Source organism: Leuciscus leuciscus (assembly GCF_965113295.1).
Source record: "Leuciscus leuciscus genome assembly, chromosome: 8".
Classification (NCBI taxonomy): domain Eukaryota; kingdom Metazoa; phylum Chordata; class Actinopteri; order Cypriniformes; family Leuciscidae; genus Leuciscus; species Leuciscus leuciscus.
The window spans coordinates 44,880,658-44,899,886 of record NC_138732.1 but is presented as its reverse complement, the minus strand read 5'-3'; the positions used below and the strand labels follow the sequence as shown (position 1 = coordinate 44,899,886).

At 35.4% G+C, this 19,229-nt stretch overlaps 1 protein-coding gene across 3 annotated transcripts in view; it reads left to right on the top strand.

Moving 5' to 3' along the window:
- LOC309504511 (ethanolamine kinase 1-like) overlaps nucleotides 1-19,229 on the top strand; it is a 44,073-nt gene that overhangs the window by 19,071 nt on the left and 5,773 nt on the right. For 2 of the 3 annotated variants that reach the window (XM_082177664.1, XM_082177663.1), the window contains exons 5-6: nucleotides 1,779-1,862; nucleotides 2,000-2,160. In XM_082177664.1, coding sequence (XP_082033790.1) covers nucleotides 1,779-1,862; nucleotides 2,000-2,160 — 245 coding nt within the window. The remainder of the gene's footprint in view (nucleotides 1-1,778; nucleotides 1,863-1,999; nucleotides 2,161-19,229) is intronic. The other variant, XM_082177665.1, reaches the window with a different exon arrangement.

Here is a 19,229-nt window from a genome sequence, read left to right as displayed (position 1 = left end):
GTGGAGGAGTCGATATGTCAGAGGTTCTGCCCAGTGGAAGTGGATCTATTTGCATCTCGAGAGACGACACACTGTGGTTCTCCCTCACACATCCAGCCCCACTGGGGTTGGATACCATGGTGCAGACGTGGCTGAGGCTGCGTCTGTACGCTTTTCCCCCGATCGCTCTGCTCCCGGGAGTTCTAGAGAGTGTCCATCGCGACGGGGTCAGTCTACTACTATTAGCCCCATTGTGGCAGGCCCGAGTGTGGTTCTCCGACATAATATCACTCCTAGAAGGCCCTCCATGGGAGATTCACATTAAGAGGGACCTCCTGATGCAGGCAGAGGGCTCAATATTTCACCCTCGGCCAGAGCTAAGGAAACTATGGGTCTGGCCCCTGAGGGGGCACAGTACAGAGAGGCCAGCATGTCAGCAGGAGTATTCGAGACCATACTTGGCTCTAGAGCTCCCTCTATGAGGAAATTGTACGGCCTAAAATGGAATGTTTACTTACTGTATGGTGTAGAGAGAGTGAGGTGGACCCAGTTAACTGTCCAGCGCCTTCAGTGCTGGAGTTCCTCCAAGATCGCTTCTCGGCTGGTCTTGCCCCATCCACACTCGAGGTGTACGTGGCTGCCATTTCGGCTTTCCATGCTCCGCTGAGTGATGGGCCTCTGGGTAAACATCAGTTGGTAGTATGTTTCCTCCATGGGGCTTGGAGGATGAGACCTGCGGCTCGTACCAGAGTTCCCACTTGGGACCTGGCAGTTGTTCTCGAAGGGCTGGTTGAGGCCCCCTTCAAACCTATGGAGTCGATTAAGGCCAATAACCTTTCCCTCAAGGTAGCCTTTTTGCTAGCCATTACTTCTCTTCTCTTCTCTGAGAGTAGGAGATCTTCAGGTGTCTCGTTATCTCATGGGTGCCTGGAGTTTACTTCAGGCGACGTTAGGGTTATCTTGCATCCCAAGCCGGGCTATCTGCCTAAAGTACCATCTAATGTGGCACGGCCTACGGTTCGGCAGGCTTTTCATCCTCCACCTCACGGGACGGCGGATGAGGAGAGACTTAATTTGCCCTGTGCCCTGTCAGAGCTTTAAAAATCTATATTGAGAGGTCTTCTTCATGACAGAAGTCAGGCCAGTTGCTGGTGTGTTTCGGGTCCCTCAAGAAAGGGGCTTCCCGCGTTCAAACAAACCATCAGCAAATGGATTGTTCAGGCGATATCTATGGCCTATCAGGTGTGCAGTTTGCCTTCACCTTTGGCCGTGAGGGCTCATTAGACCAGAGGCATGTCGTCCTCTAGAGCCCTCCTTTCAGGGGCCCCGATCCAAGAAGTGTGTGATGCAGCAGGATGGGCCACTTTTATAAAATTTTACAGTCTGGATACGTTCTACACCTGGCACTCTAGTGCTCTCGTCCTAAGTGTTCCTGTGCGCAGCTTCCCACTGGGACAGGCAGGGCTCGTTGTGGCATAGTGGGTACTCCTTCCCCAATGTGTCGTATTGACACTGCCTGGGAGCGACTTGCTTCGTCACAGAAGCTGACGCTTGTGTGTGCCGCCGTCCCTTTGTAAGCATCCGTGTATGCCGTCACACGTGACGTCATGACGCAACACCAATCACGATTGGCCTAGTTTCATTCATGCTTAAGAGACACTACGCTGGGGGGCATTCCCCAATGTGTCGTATCGACGCAGTGTCTCGTTCCCTTCTCAGGGAACAAGGGTTACAGTCGTAACCCGAGACGTTTTCCATTGACTCATAATAACTAAACTGTTTTTTTTTTCTGACTGTAGGCACAGTAAAGTTCATTGACTATGAATATGCTGATTTTAATTACCAAGCTTATGATATTGGAAACCATTTCAATGAATTTGCAGGTACAAATAATAATAATAATAACAACAATAAAGATAAAATAAAAAGAAAATTTGATCTATAACCAACTTTAAAAGTTCTAAATTTTACTCCTGTCTAACACACTAAGTGATCATTTGTCTGTGGATTGTATTTTGAGGTATCGATAACGTTGACTCGAGCCTGTACCCGAGTCGCGAGCTTCAGTTTGATTGGCTCTCTGCGTATCTGGAGAGTTTCAAGAGCTGCAATGCTGTGGACTCAACTGTGTCCAGGGAAGAGGTTCTGGAACTTTATGTAGAGGTCTGCAAGTTCTCCTTGGTGAGTATTTGTGGGAGGCGGGAAGAGGTTGGAAAAATGTAAATGTCAAACAGTGGTGAAAAACAACTGGAGGGAAAATATGTTTTGTCTATTTTGATTGTCGGTTCAGAACAAACTGGATGGCACCTGACTTGCCTGTACTTCTCTTTGTTTTTTGTTCTCATTCTTGATATACACTACTCTTGATATATATCCAGTCACTCTATAATATATCACTATAATACTGTAGCCTGATGGAGTTTGGGTTCTGTCTGTTGCCTTTGGCTTGTTTAGTTGGGGTTTAAAAGAATTGATATTCAGAAAATATTATCAATACATTTTATATAGCAATCATCATTCAGTGCTGAAATTAAAGTCATTTAATTATTGCATTGAGATTAACACAACATTAAAAATTAAAAGTTGTGTGCTTAACAAACAATAAAGATGAAAATGCATGTCCAGGGTCATTTTCAGAAGCTGGATAATATGATGTTGCCATGTTTATAAATGATCTAATCAGAGCCGATCCTGACCTCCCTGGGGCCCTAAGCAAAATTCTGTTTAGGGGCCCTCATACCTGACCTGTGAGCCATGAACCATTTGCCATTGCCACACAGTCACACCTGACACCCCAGTGTTCCCACTACAATCCCTCCTTTAACTAGTTCTAGTGAAAATGTAATTCCTGATATCAGAAGACATTGTTACTAGTAAAAAGTTCATTCTTAATATCAAGAATTCACATTTTAAATAGTACAAATTGAATTATTGATATCAAAAATGCATATCCTGTGAATGAATAAAAGCTAAAATGGCGCCATAGCAAGTCACTGTGTTTTAAACAGAGATGGGACCAAGTCACACATGTGCAAGTCTCAAGTAAGTCTCAAGTCTCAACCTTCAAGTCTCAAGTAAGTCCCAAGTATTTTTTTCTTGGGCAAGTCAAGTCAAGTCACAGGCTATGTCAAGTCAAGTCAAGTCCAAGTCAAGTCACCTTATTATTGTAATTTTACCTGCAGAATCTGATCTTAATAAAGTGAAAAGACAAGATATAAGTAGCCTAACTGTCAGTAAATTACAATCATTTGGATTTGCATTGTAAATACTCATGTTCAGTAAAATACATCATGGAATCAAACAAAATTGTAACTTCATAAAATTATTTATTTTTCACTTCTGCCAACAGTGTTTGAAATGTTTTAAATTGTCAACATTGAGTCCATAAAACAAATAACAGCTTAACATCCAACAGACATCCAACTTTGTTACATTTCTCCTCTCTCTCTCACACTCTCTCTCTCTCTCTCTCTCTCACACACACACTCACTCACTCACTCACTCATTCTCTCTCTCTCTCTCTCTCTCTCACACACACACACACACACACACACACACACACTCACTCTCACACACACACACACACACACACACACACACACACACACACACACACACACACACACACACACACACACACACACACACACACACACACACACTCTCTCACACACACACACACACACACACACACACACACACACACACACACACACACACACACACACACACACACACACACTCACTCACTCATTCTCTCTCTCTCTCTCTCTCTCACACACACACACACACACACACACACACACACACACACACACACACACACACACACACACACACACACACACACACACTCTCTCTCACACACATACACGTCTATATTACTAACAGGGGACTATCGCTCTACACTGGCCAAGAGGGGACTAGTGTTTCTGGTCATTTTGAAGGAACAAAAATGACATACAAAATTTTCTTTTAAGCTCTTTTTTCATAATATAACTTCAAATATGCATTTTTTTATTTAAAAAAAAACATGCCAAGTGGGGACCTGAAACTCTGAACGATCTCTATCTATACTAGTGGGGACTTGATAGCCTGCAATGGAGCTGTGTGTGTGTGAACAGTGAAGTGAACTGGCAGTGAAGTCTGCCTTCATTATGTAACTCTCTCTCTCTCTCTCTCTCTCTCTCTCTCTCTCTCTCTCTCTCTCTCTCTCTCTATATATATATATATATATATATATAACCTATCAGTTATCAAAATTTTTTAAATACGATTTGTTTTAGGAAAGACCATTTAAATCTACAACGGGGTAAAAAATACAGACGGCCCGACGGCAACAGTTCAAAAGCAGAGGCGAGAATATCCTCTTATCATTCATAATATTATTTTTCTTATTTAACGCTCTCTCTTCATAGATACTTTCTATGCTTGGTTATGCAGTCCCTAACAATTTACTTGTTACTACTTTTCTTAATAATTTCTTCTGTACCTCAGTAGCAGTTCCATACCAACAAATAATACAGAATATCATAACACTTTCAATGAAAGCACTATAAAACATCAGAAGCTTTATGTTGAGGACATTACAGCAAAGTTATTGCTTTAAGAAATTCATTCTCTGTTGTGGCCTATTAATTAAAACATAATTTCTACTCTAATAAAATCAATAGACATGTCCTTATTTTTCTGTTTCCTTTGTTTCTAGGATGTTGATGTACAGAGATATTCAGTGTTTGAAATATTGCTCAATTTAAATGCAACCAAACATATGTCGTTCGTTACCATCCAACAGTGGACCTTTCTTTAAGATCTAATTCAAAACTTTTGAGTTGACTTGCTGCATCTGGTCATTTTGAAGAAACAAAAATGAAATCATTTTTTTCATAATATAACTTTAAAAAAAATAAATAAACATGCCAAGATTGAATCTCAACTCTGAACGATCTCTACCTATACAACAGTGGACTCAAAATAGCCTGCAATGGAACTGTGTGTGTGTGTGTGAATAGTTAAGTATGTCTTTATTTTGTAACTATAAGTTATATATATTTATATATAGGCCTTCATAGATACTTTCTATGCTTGGTTATGCAGTCCCTAACAATTTACTTGCCATTGTTATGTGCCATTGCACTCACACATACATGTCTATATTACTAACAGACCAATGTCGCTCTACACTGGCCAAGTGAGGACTCAATGAACGATGTCTATCTATACAAGTGAGGACTTGAACAGTGTGTGTGTGTGTGTGTGTGTGTGAACAGTGAAGTGAACTGGCAGTGAAGTCTGTCTTCATTATGTATATATAGTATATTATATAGTATATTATATATTATGCCTTTTATCAGTCATAATATTTGTTTATTTTATTTAACACTTATTTTCTCTCTTCATAGATACTTTCTATGTTTGGTTATGCAGTCCCTTTAGGGTTTATAGGATTAATCAAACAGAAATAGCTCTTTAAGGTAACGATTTCAGGTCACTATAGTGACCTATATTTAGTATAGCGTAAAGCATACTTTATACAGTGAATAATGATTTTATTAATCAAAATGAACTTCGCGTCCCCAGTTGGATGGTAAAGAACGATACGTGTTTGGCTGCTTTGTACATTTCTTGCCATCACAAACACACTGTAAAGATTTTGGAGGTCAATCTCAAAATGTTATGTCGAAAAACTAAAGTGCAATAAATAATACACGCTTTAGGGTCTGTTTACACGACATCATTTTCAACTGAAAACTGAAAACGTTTTGGCCGTTCATTTCAACGAAAATGCCATTTTGGGGGCCTGACAATGAACGCTTTTGAAAACGAGTTTTTGTGAGCTCATCTAAAGTGAGGACTAGTTATGCCTTGTAAAGCATTTATAAAGGAGATTTAAAGGCTGTTAATATTTCTATGTTCTCTATCGTGTTGTGTTTGTTTCCTTTTTCTGTTTAGAAGATAACTGAGTCTTTAAATCTCCTTTATAAATTATTTACAAAGCATAACTAGTCCTCACTTTAGATGAGCTCGCAAAATAGTGAACTGACCACTACTAAATGCTTTATAACTGCCTGAATCTACTACATTTACTCACACTTTCTAAGTGATCTTATTAATCACTGTAAACACCTAAATAACTGATTTGTAAATAATGCTATACTTCATTTAGAAATGATAAATTGATTTAATAAAGTATGAAAATGCAATTATTAAACACATTATAGATATGCTTCTAACTCAATAATACAGCGTTTAAAGGTGTATTTATAAACTGCTTACTAATGTCTGCTTTATGAATTATGATTTATCTGTTTACCAATGCTTAACTAATGATTAATAGGATGCAGTTTTTATAAAGGGTTACCATATATATTATATTATATTTCTCAAATTATAACTTCAAATTTGCATTTTTTTTTATTAAAAAAAAAGCATGCCAAGAGGGGATCTGCAACTAAATGTTATAATTATAATGTAATTATTATTATATTAAGATATTAATAATGCGACTGATAGTATTGGCTGCCTATTAATTAAAACATAATTTCTACTCTTAAAAAAAATCAATAGACATGTCCTTATTTTTCTGTTTCCTTTGTTTCTAGGATGTTGATGTACAGAGAAAGTCAGTGTTTGAAATATTGCTCAATTTAAATGCAACCAAACATATGTCGTTCGTTACCATCCAACAGTGGACCTTTCTTTAAGATCTAATTCAAAACTTTTGAGTTGACTTGCTGCATCTGGTCATTTTTAAGAAACAAAAATTAAATCATTTTTTTCATAATAAAAAAATCAAAATTAACAAAATTAAAAAAATTAAACATGCCAAGATTGAATCTCAACTCTGAACGATCTCTACCTATACAACAGTGGACTCACAATAGCCTGCAATGGAACTGTGTGTGTGTGTGTGTGTGTGTGTGTGAACAGTTAAGTATGTCTTTATTTTGTAACTATAAGTTATATATATTTATATATAGGCCTTCATAGATACTTTCTATGCTTGGTTATGCAGTCCCTAACAATTTACTTGCCATTGTTATGTGCCATTGCACTCACACTACATGTCTATATTACTAACAGACCAATGTCGCTCTACACTGGCCAAGTGAGGACTCAATGAACGATATCTATCTATACAAGTGAGGACTTGAACAGTGTGTGTGTGTGTGTGTGTGTGTGAACAGTGAAGTGAACTGGCAGTGAAGTCTGTCTTCATTATGTATATATAGTATATTATATAGTATATTATATATTATGCCTTTTATCACTCGTTTTGAAAATGATGCCTTTACCATCTGCATGTAAACAACATAAACGTGAATTTGTGAAATTGTTACGTCATTCCAACCCGGTCACACTAAATGCGTCTCTATAGCACACATTGTGTTTATTGTGCAATTTATACGTGCATATGATAGGCATGGGTGGGTTTAGGGTAGGTTTAGTAGTGGTGTGTAATATGTAATATGTATTATATGTTTGGTTAGGATTAGTTTTGTAGGATGTGTGTGTATTACACTCAATAAAGTGCGTATTATATGCATGTAAAAAAATATATTTTCGCGTAAAAATTGCACGATAAACACAATGCGTGCCATAGAGATGCATTTTCATGAGATCAGGCAGGTCATGCACAAGTATATAACATGGTCACATGCGTACTTATCATCACGTGTTCACATGTTCATGAGTATTTGAGTTTTTTTTTTTTTTTTTTTTTTTTTTGACAAAGTAAGAAAGGTTTGGGGTGTGCTTTTAGATGGGCCTTTAAAATTTGACAAACAAATATCTTCAGTAACTGGATCTAGTTTCTATCAACTCCGTCTTTTGTCTAAAATTAAACACTTCCTAACTGACAAAACACTAGAGATGGCTGTTCATGCTTTTATTACTTCCCATTTAGACTACAGCAACTCATTGTATTGCGGTATTTCCAAGTCACAAATCGCTCGCCTTCAACTGGTCCAAAATGCTGCAGCAAGATTTATTCACAAAAGTAGTAAATATAATCACATGATGATGATGATACATTTTATTTATATTGCGCTTTTCTGCTTTACATATAGCCTCACATTCAAGCTGGGGGCAAGCTGGGGCCAGTTGTACTGTTAGAGGGGCCAGTTTAGACCTTATTGTTGTCATATCATTTTCTGCACTGCACTATAGGCATTAACAGGCAAAATACCATGATTACCAATCATTCAACAATGTATTTGCATTGCCATTATATTTTTTAAATTTGCATTACATATTCAGAATCAGTCACATTAACTGCATTCTACGATTTTTGTGTTTTTTTTGCAAAAAGATCAGCAAATTCATCTAGATTTAAGGCCTTTGCCCTCCTTGACTCAATACTTAGAACACCTAAATTGCTTAATCTGTCATCTGACATTGTGGACCTGAGATAGGTTTTCACCAGCTTTAGTGCATACAATATAATATACAATTAAATTATGCTTATTTTAAATGTATTGTGCAGGCTAGGTATAAAAAATATAGGAAAAACCATGATAATATGAAACGCTTCAAAACAGAGCGCACAAAGCGCGTATGCGCATCGCGGGTGCAGAATGATGTGCTCAAAGCAACATGGAGTCACAGTGTTCAGCGCTGCACAAGTGCGCATTTAAAAGTTCACGGCACAAAGCGAAGAAATTTCGAGCGCACAAATCCTAGTGTAGCCTATATCTGTACAACAGTTTATTGATCATTTGTTTCTTCACATAGTGAAGTTTTAAATTCCAGTTATTGTGCGTTTGATGCCGATTCATAGTCCTTGTGGTGTGAACAGGCACACGGTAGCGAGTCGTTTTAAAACAGCAACAAACATAAAATACAAATACACAAAATAAAGTCATTTTATGCAAATCCACAGCCTTTTATCTACAGATCAAGCATTATAATGTGTATATATCATATTGGAGAGAGTTTTACCGTGCATATATATAACATAATATAAATTAACATTACAAAAGTTAATGATAGTACATTTCAAATACCTAAAAATTGACAATTAAGTGATTTTGTTCGAGTCAAAAATATTACTTAACATTAATGAACCAACGGTACACATTTTTTACTTTAGCAATCTTATGGGTTGTGGTCTCTCAGACATTGGCAGTAATAAAAATACAATAAAAACATAGTTTCCCTTTGGACTTAAATTACATATCTTTGTGGTATACGGTAGAAATATTGCACATTTCAGTCTAGCTTAGGTTTTTAAAATAAATAACACAGTCTTGGAAATAATATGTAAGCATGTGCAAATAAGCCTGTATAGTAAATCAAGTTCTGTTGGTCTTTGTGTTTAAGTGAGAAATTAATTCATTTAAATTGAAAGATCTCAATGTTTATAAGATCTTTCAATTATGTTTAACAGTTTTGAGCGTATAAAAGAGTGTATAAAAATGGGCTCTGAGTTTTGGCAGTGGTTGTGTCTAAGTGAAATATGTAGTTTGGAAGATGTAGTCACTGAATGCATTAATACAACATTGAATGACACAGACATTTGCAACACTTCTACAGTAATACCGTAGTAAAATATTTTCAGAATCTAAAAAATTAAATACTATCAAAACAATTAGATGTAGCTGAACACATACAGGTATTAATCTTTCAGTTTCATCACCATCTATAAAAAGGGTAAACTTGGGGGAAATGTGTACTGTACTGTAAACAATGACCATGTGACATAAAATGCTGTGAATTCTGAACAACAGAAAACAGCAGAAATATGTTAGAATTCTACCCGTTATTTGTGTGTTTTTTTATTTAAAGTGTGTTTTTGGGGGGTAAAACCTTTTCTAGTGTTCTGGAAGAATGAGTTGATCTGAGAATGAAGTTTCAGTGCATTTTGAATGTGAAATGAACTGCTGTCAAGCTGTAAGTTGGTTTGGAGAAGATATCATGGTCTTTTAACCTGATATCATTTAAGACATCATTTAAGACTGTGGTATAAATGATTGAATGATTTAACCATAACTCATTACTATCCTTGATATTCTAAAATAGGTATTTTTCATGTGTATGTAGACTAGGGTGTGTGATATTGAGTAGTTGCACTTCCCCCCCACACACAATTTACATATCAATGCAGGAAGGCCTTAAAGGCCAGTGTTTTTCTTAGGTGAGAAAACTGGCCAACAACCCCCAGAGTAGTGTTACCAATATCTGTGCAACTTCTCAAATACACTAGAATAAACTAGAGAAAACGCTGGGATTTACCCTGCCAAATTAAATTAAATTACAGGTTTTTACAATCGCTAAGACACATTTCTCAATATTTAGGTACATTTTCAAAACTCTTCACTCAGTTCTCCTAACCAACTTACAGCTTGACAGCAGTTCATTTCACAATCAAAATGCACTGAAACTTCATGTCTCAGATCAACTCATTCTTCCAGAACATTAGAAAAGGTTTCACCCATACACTTAGTGATACACTTTGTCACACATAAAACAAAAAAAACACAAACAACAGGAGCATTACACAATGTTTTCTTTTGTAAAATGCTTTCATAAAACAAGAATGACACTATCTACTGTTTATAATTCACTGCAGTTGATGTTACATAATCCTTTTTGATTACAGCCCAGTTATCATCTATGATAATATTGAGCAGGTGGATACCTATAAGTATCTAGGTGTGGTCATTGATCGTTCATTTACTTGGAAAGCCCACATTGATTATCTTTGTTCAAAATTCCGGCAACGATTGTATTTTTTTAAGAAGACTTAGGCTGTTCGGTGTAAATCAGAGAATTATGCAATTATTTCATTATGCCGTTTTAGGTAGTCTTTTAAATTATAGGATGCAAACTTCATATGGCAATCTTTCGGTCCAATTAAAATCACAGCTTGCATGTCTTGTGAAAACTGCAATGTAAGTTATGGGTGTAAGAGAGTACTCATCACTTCAATCAATTTACGAATCGTGGATTTTTTTAAAAATGCACAGACAATAGTGAGTGATTCAAGCCATGTTTTATTTCCAATGTATCAGCTTCTGCCATCATGGAGACGGTATAGAGTCCCACTGAGTAAGAGTAACCGTTAGAGTATCTATTAATATGTTAAATAGCAAGATGTAGTTATACATATATGTAGTTTTAAACTCTTTTTGGTTTGTGTGTGTATGTATATGTTGTGTACTAATGCAGCTTTGAGTCCAAGACAAATTTCCTGAAAAAGGACAATAAAGTAAAGTATACTAACAAACTAACTTTTTAACATTACTGTACTAAAATATTCCTAAGTTTCCCCTTTTGTATAGATGGTGATGAAAATGAAAGACTAACCTGGGGTGAAAGCTTTTCTAATGTTCTGGAAGAATGAGTTGATCTGAGACATGAAGTTTCAGTGCATTTTGATTGTGAAATGAACTGCTGTCAAGCTGTAAGTTGGTTAGGAGAACTGAGTGAAGAGTTTTGAAAATGTACCTAAATATTGAGAAATGTGTCTTAGCGATTGTAAAAACCTGTAATTTAATTTAATTTGGCAGGGTAAATCCCAGCGTTTTCTCTAGTTTATTCTAGTGTATTTGAGAAGTTGCACAGATATTGGTAACACTACTCTGGGGGTTGTTGGCCAGTTTTCTCACCTAAGAAAAACACTGGCCTTTAAGGCCTTCCTGCATTGATATGTAAATTGTGTGTGGGGGGGAAGTGCAACAACTCAATATCACACACCCTAGTCTACATACACATGAAAAATACCTATTTTAGAATATCAAGGATAGTAATGAGTTATGGTTAAATCATTCAATCATTTATACCACAGTCTTAAATGATGTCTTAAATGATATCAGGTTAAAAGACCATGATATCTTCTCCAAACCAACTTACAGCTTGACAGCAGTTCATTTCACATTCAAAATGCACTGAAACTTCATTCTCAGATCAACTCATTCTTCCAGAACACTAGAAAAGGTTTTACCCCCCAAAAACACACTTTAAATAAAAAAACACACAAATAACGGGTAGAATTCTAACATATTTCTGCTGTTTTCTGTTGTTCAGAATTCACAGCATTTTATGTCACATGGTCATTGTTTACAGTACAGTACACATTTCCCCCAAGTTTACCCTTTTTATAGATGGTGATGAAACTGAAAGATTAATACCTGTATGTGTTCAGCTACATCTAATTGTTTTGATAGTATTTAATTTTTTAGATTCTGAAAATATTTTACTACGGTATTACTGTAGAAGTGTTGCAAATGTCTGTGTCATTCAATGTTGTATTAATGCATTCAGTGACTACATCTTCCAAACTACATATTTCACTTAGACACAACCACTGCCAAAACTCAGAGCCCATTTTTATACACTCTTTTATACGCTCAAAACTGTTAAACATAATTGAAAGATCTTATAAACATTGAGATCTTTCAATTTAAATGAATTAATTTCTCACTTAAACACAAAGACCAACAGAACTTGATTTACTATACAGGCTTATTTGCACATGCTTACATATTATTTCCAAGACTGTGTTATTTATTTTAAAATCCTAAGCTAGACTGAAATGTGCAATATTTCTACCGTATACCACAAAGATATGTAATTTAAGTCCAAAGGGAAACTATGTTTTTATTGTATTTTTATTACTGCCAATGTCTGAGAGACCACAACCCATAAGATTGCTAAAGTAAAAAATGTGTACCGTTGGTTCATTAATGTTAAGTAATATTTTTGACTCGAACAAAATCACTTAATTGTCAATTTTTAGGTATTTGAAATGTACTATCATTAACTTTTGTAATGTTAATTTATATTATGTTATATATATGCACGGTAAAACTCTCTCCAATATGATATATACACATTATAATGCTTGATCTGTAGATAAAAGGCTGTGGATTTGCATAAAATGACTTTATTTTGTGTATTTGTATTTTATGTTTGTTGCTGTTTTAAAACGACTCGCTACCGTGTGCCTGTTCACACCACAAGGACTATGAATCGGCATCAAACGCACAATAACTGGAATTTAAAACTTCACTATGTGAAGAAACAAATGATCAATAAACTGTTGTACAGATATAGGCTACACTAGGATTTGTGCGCTCGAAATTTCTTCGCTTTGTGCCGTGAACTTTTAAATGCGCACTTGTGCAGCGCTGAACACTGTGACTCCATGTTGCTTTGAGCACATCATTCTGCACCCGCGATGCGCATATGCGCTTTGTGCGCTCTGTTTTGAAGCGTTTCATATTATCATGGTTTTTCCTATATTTTTTATACCTAGCCTGCACAATACATTTAAAATAAGCATAATTTAATTGTATATTATATTGTATGCACTAAAGCTGGTGAAAACCTATCTCAGGTCCACAATGTCAGATGACAGATTAAGCAATTTAGGTGTTCTAAGTATTGAGTCAAGGAGGGCTAAGGCCTTAAATCTAGATGAATTTGCTGATCTTTTTGCAAAAAAAACACAAAAATCGTAGAATGCAGTTAATGTGACTGATTCTGAATATGTAATGCAAATTTAAAAAATATAATGGCAATGCAAATACATTGTTGAATGATTGGTAATCATGGTATTTTGCCTGTTAATGCCTATAGTGCAGTGCAGAAAATGATATGACAACAATAAGGTCTAAACTGGCCCCTCTAACAGTACAACTGGCCCCAGCTTGCCCCCAGCTTGAATGTGAGGCTATATGTAAAGCAGAAAAGCGCAATATAAATAAAATGTATCATCATCATCATGTGATTATATTTACTACTTTTGTGAATAAATCTTGCTGCAGCATTTTGGACCAGTTGAAGGCGAGCGATTTGTGACTTGGAAATACCGCAATACAATGAGTTGCTGTAGTCTAAATGGGAAGTAATAAAAGCATGAACAGCCATCTCTAGTGTTTTGTCAGTTAGGAAGTGTTTAATTTTAGACAAAAGACGGAGTTGATAGAAACTAGATCCAGTTACTGAAGATATTTGTTTGTCAAATTTTAAAGGCCCATCTAAAAGCACACCCCAAACCTTTCTTACTTTGTCAAAAAAACAAACAAAAAAAAAAAAACTCAAATACTCATGAACATGTGAACACGTGATGATAAGTACGCATGTGACCATGTTATATACTTGTGCATGACCTGCCTGATCTCATGAAAATGCATCTCTATGGCACGCATTGTGTTTATCGTGCAATTTTTACGCGAAAATATTTTTTTTTACATGCATATAATACGCACTTTATTGAGTGTAATACACACACATCCTACAAAACTAATCCTAACCAAACATATAATACATATTACATATTACACACCACTACTAAACCTACCCTAAACCCACCCATGCCTATCATATGCACGTATAAATTGCACAATAAACACAATGTGTGCTATAGAGACGCATTTAGTGTGACCGGGTTGGAATGACGTAACAATTTCACAAATTCACGTTTATGTTGTTTACATGCAGATGGTAAAGGCATCATTTTCAAAACGAGTGATAAAAGGCATAATATATAATATACTATATAATATACTATATATACATAATGAAGACAGACTTCACTGCCAGTTCACTTCACTGTTCACACACACACACACACACACACACTGTTCAAGTCCTCACTTGTATAGATAGATATCGTTCATTGAGTCCTCACTTGGCCAGTGTAGAGCGACATTGGTCTGTTAGTAATATAGACATGTAGTGTGAGTGCAATGGCACATAACAATGGCAAGTAAATTGTTAGGGACTGCATAACCAAGCATAGAAAGTATCTATGAAGGCCTATATATAAATATATATAACTTATAGTTACAAAATAAAGACATACTTAACTGTTCACACACACACACACACACACACACACACACACACAGTTCCATTGCAGGCTATTGTGAGTCCACTGTTGTATAGGTAGAGATCGTTCAGAGTTGAGATTCAATCTTGGCATGTTTAATTTTTTTAATTTTGTTAATTTTGATTTTTTTAAAGTTATATTATGAAAAAAATGATTTAATTTTTGTTTCTTAAAAATGACCAGATGCAGCAAGTCAACTCAAAAGTTTTGAATTAGATCTTAAAGAAAGGTCCACTGTTGGATGGTAACGAACGACATATGTTTGGTTGCATTTAAATTGAGCAATATTTCAAACACTGACTTTCTCTGTACATCAACATCCTAGAAACAAAGGAAACAGAAAAATAAGGACATGTCTATTGATTTTTTTTAAGAGTAGAAATTATGTTTTAATTAATAGGCAGCCAATACTATCAGTCGCATTATTAATATCTTAATATAATAATAATTACATTATAATTATAACATTTAGTTGCAGATCCCCTCTTGGCATGCTTTTTTTTTAATAAAAAAAAATGCAAATTTGAAGTTATATTTTGAGAAATATAATATAATATATATGGTAACCCTTTATAAAAACTGCATCCTATTAATCATTAGTTAAGCATTGGTAAACAGATAAATCATAATTCATAAAGCAGACATTAGTAAGCAGTTTATAAATACACCTTTAAACGCTGTATTATTGAGTTAGAAGCATATCTATAATGTGTTTAATAATTGCATTTTCATACTTTATTAAATCAATTTATCATTTCTAAATGAAGTATAGCATTATTTACAAATCAGTTATTTAGGTGTTTACAGTGATTAATAAGATCACTTAGAAAGTGTGAGTAAATGTAGTAGATTCAGGCAGTTATAAAGCATTTAGTAGTGGTCAGTTCACTATTTTGCGAGCTCATCTAAAGTGAGGACTAGTTATGCTTTGTAAATAATTTATAAAGGAGATTTAAAGACTCAGTTATCTTCTAAACAGAAAAAGGAAACAAACACAACACGATAGAGAACATAGAAATATTAACAGCCTTTAAATCTCCTTTATAAATGCTTTACAAGGCATAACTAGTCCTCACTTTAGATGAGCTCACAAAAACTCGTTTTCAAAAGCGTTCATTGTCAGGCCCCCAAAATGGCATTTTCGTTGAAATGAACGGCCAAAACGTTTTCAGTTTTCAGTTGAAAATGATGTCGTGTAAACAGACCCTAAAGCGTGTATTATTTATTGCACTTTAGTTTTTCGACATAACATTTTGAGATTGACCTCCAAAATCTTTACAGTGTGTTTGTGATGGCAAGAAATGTACAAAGCAGCCAAACACGTATCGTTCTTTACCATCCAACTGGGGACGCGAAGTTCATTTTGATTAATAAAATCATTATTCACTGTATAAAGTATGCTTTACGCTATACTAAATATAGGTCACTATAGTGACCTGAAATCGTTACCTTAAAGAGCTATTTCTGTTTGATTAATCCTATAAACCCTAAAGGGACTGCATAACCAAACATAGAAAGTATCTATGAAGAGAGAAAATAAGTGTTAAATAAAATAAACAAATATTATGACTGATAAAAGGCATAATATATAATATACTATATAATATACTATATATACATAATGAAGACAGACTTCACTGCCAGTTCACTTCACTGTTCACACACACACACACACACACACACTGTTCAAGTCCTCACTTGTATAGATAGACATCGTTCATTGAGTCCTCACTTGGCCAGTGTAGAGCGACATTGGTCTGTTAGTAATATAGACATGTATGTGTGAGTGCAATGGCACATAACAATGGCAAGTAAATTGTTAGGGACTGCATAACCAAGCATAGAAAGTATCTATGAAGGCCTATATATAAATATATATAACTTATAGTTACAAAATAAAGACATACTTAACTATTCACACACACACACACAGTTCCATTGCAGGCTATTTTGAGTCCACTGTTGTATAGGTAGAGATCGTTCAGAGTTGAGATTCAATCTTGGCATGTTTATTTTTTTTATTTTTTTTTATTTTTATTTTTTTTAAAGTTATATTATGAAAAAAATGATTTCATTTTTGTTTCTTCAAAATGACCAGATGCAGCAAGTCAACTCAAAAGTTTTGAATTAGATCTTAAAGAAAGGTCCACTGTTGGATGGTAACGAACGACATATGTTTGGTTGCATTTAAATTGAGCAATATTTCAAACACTGACTTTCTCTGTACATCAACATCCTAGAAACAAAGGAAACAGAAAAATAAGGACATGTCTATTGATTTTTTTTTTTTTTTTTTTTTTTGTAGAAATGATGTTTTAATTAATAGGCAGCCAATACTATCTGTCGCATTATTAATACCTTTATAATATAATAATAATTACATTATAATTATAACATTGAGTTGTAGATCCCCTCTTGGCATGTTTTTTTTATTTTATTTTTTATTAAAAAAATGCATATTTGAAGTTATATTCTGAAAAATATTATATAATATATATATGGTAACCCTTTATAATAACTGCATTTAATTAATCATTAGTTAAGCATTAGTAAACAGTTAAATCATAATTCATAATGCAGACATTAATAAGCCGTTTATAAATACAGCTTTAAATGCTGTATTATTGATTTATAAGGATATCTATAATGTGTTTAATAATTGTATTTTCATACTTTATTAATTATCAATTTATCATTTCTAAATGAAGTATAGCATTATTTACAAAGCAGTTATTTAGGAGTTGTCAGTGATTAATAAGATCACTTAGAAAGTGTGAGTAAATGTAGTAGATTCAGGGAGTTATAAAGCATTTAGTAGTGGTCAGTTCACTATTTTGTGAGAAAAAGTGAGGACTAGTTATGCCTAGTAAAGCATTTATAAAGGAGATTTAAAGACTCAGTTATCTTCTAAACAGAAAAAGGAAACAAACACAACACAACACAGTGATAGAGAACATAGAAATATTAACAGCCTTTAAATCTCCTACATAACTTGCATAACTAGTCCTCACTTTAGATGAGCTCACAAAAAATTGTGAACTGACCTCTACTAAATGCTTTATAACTACCTGAACTACAGTAGAAATACATGTTAATAAAGCATTTATTAACACACTAAGTAACTATTACTATATGTCTGAATAATAAGTGTATGATGTATGAATGTACATTGAATTAGTTTAATCATTTACTCACACTTTCTAAGGGATCTTATGAACCACTGACAACTCCTAAATAACTGCTTTGTAAATGATGCTATACTTCATTTAGAAATGATAAATTGATCATTAATAAAGTATGAAAATACAATTATTAAACACATTATAGATATGCTTTTAAAACAGGAATAAAGCATTTATAACTGCATTTATATACTGCTTATTAGTGTATATTAATGCTTTATAAATGAATTAACTCTTTACTAATGCTTAACTAATGATTAATAGCGTGCAGTTATTATAAAGTGTTACTGAAGCAGTTAAACAGCAGCTCTACAGTCTCAGAGCCTCTCAAGGACAGCAGCCATTCAGACAATAGAGAAGTGTGAACGACGTGTGTTAATGGGCCACTGCAGTTCCTGCTCCAGCCTACAGGAGCGCTGCTGAGTATGGACTTAAACACACACACACATGTAAGTCCCCACTTGGTCAAAAATGTACAAAATTAACCAGAGCGTGTTTTGGCTGATTTTAACATGTTTTAAAGCATGACCAACAGGGGACTTGAAAAATGTCCCCACTTGGCTCGACGGTCCCCTGTTAGTGAGTGTGTAACGACACCAAGGTCCCCAGTTAGATAGATAGACGAGTACACACACACACACACACACACACACACACACACACACACACACACACACACACACACACACACACACACACACACACACACACACACACTCTCTCTCTCACTCTCTCTCTCTCACACACACACACACACACACACACACACACACACACACACACACACACACACTCACTCTCACACACACACACACACACACACACACACACACACACACACACACACACACACACACACACACACACACACACACACTCACTCACTCATTCTCTCTCTCTCTCACTCTCTCTCTCACACACACACACACACACACACACACACACACACTCTCACTCTCTCTCACACACACACACACACACACACACACACACACACACACACACACACACACACACACACACACACACACACACTCATTCTCTCTCTCTCTCTCTCACACACACACACACACACACACACACACACACACACACACACTCTCTCTCTCACACACACACACACACACACACACACACACACACACACACACACACACACACTCTCTCTCTCTCTCTCTCTCTCTCACACACACACACACACACACTCACTCTCTCACACACACACACACACA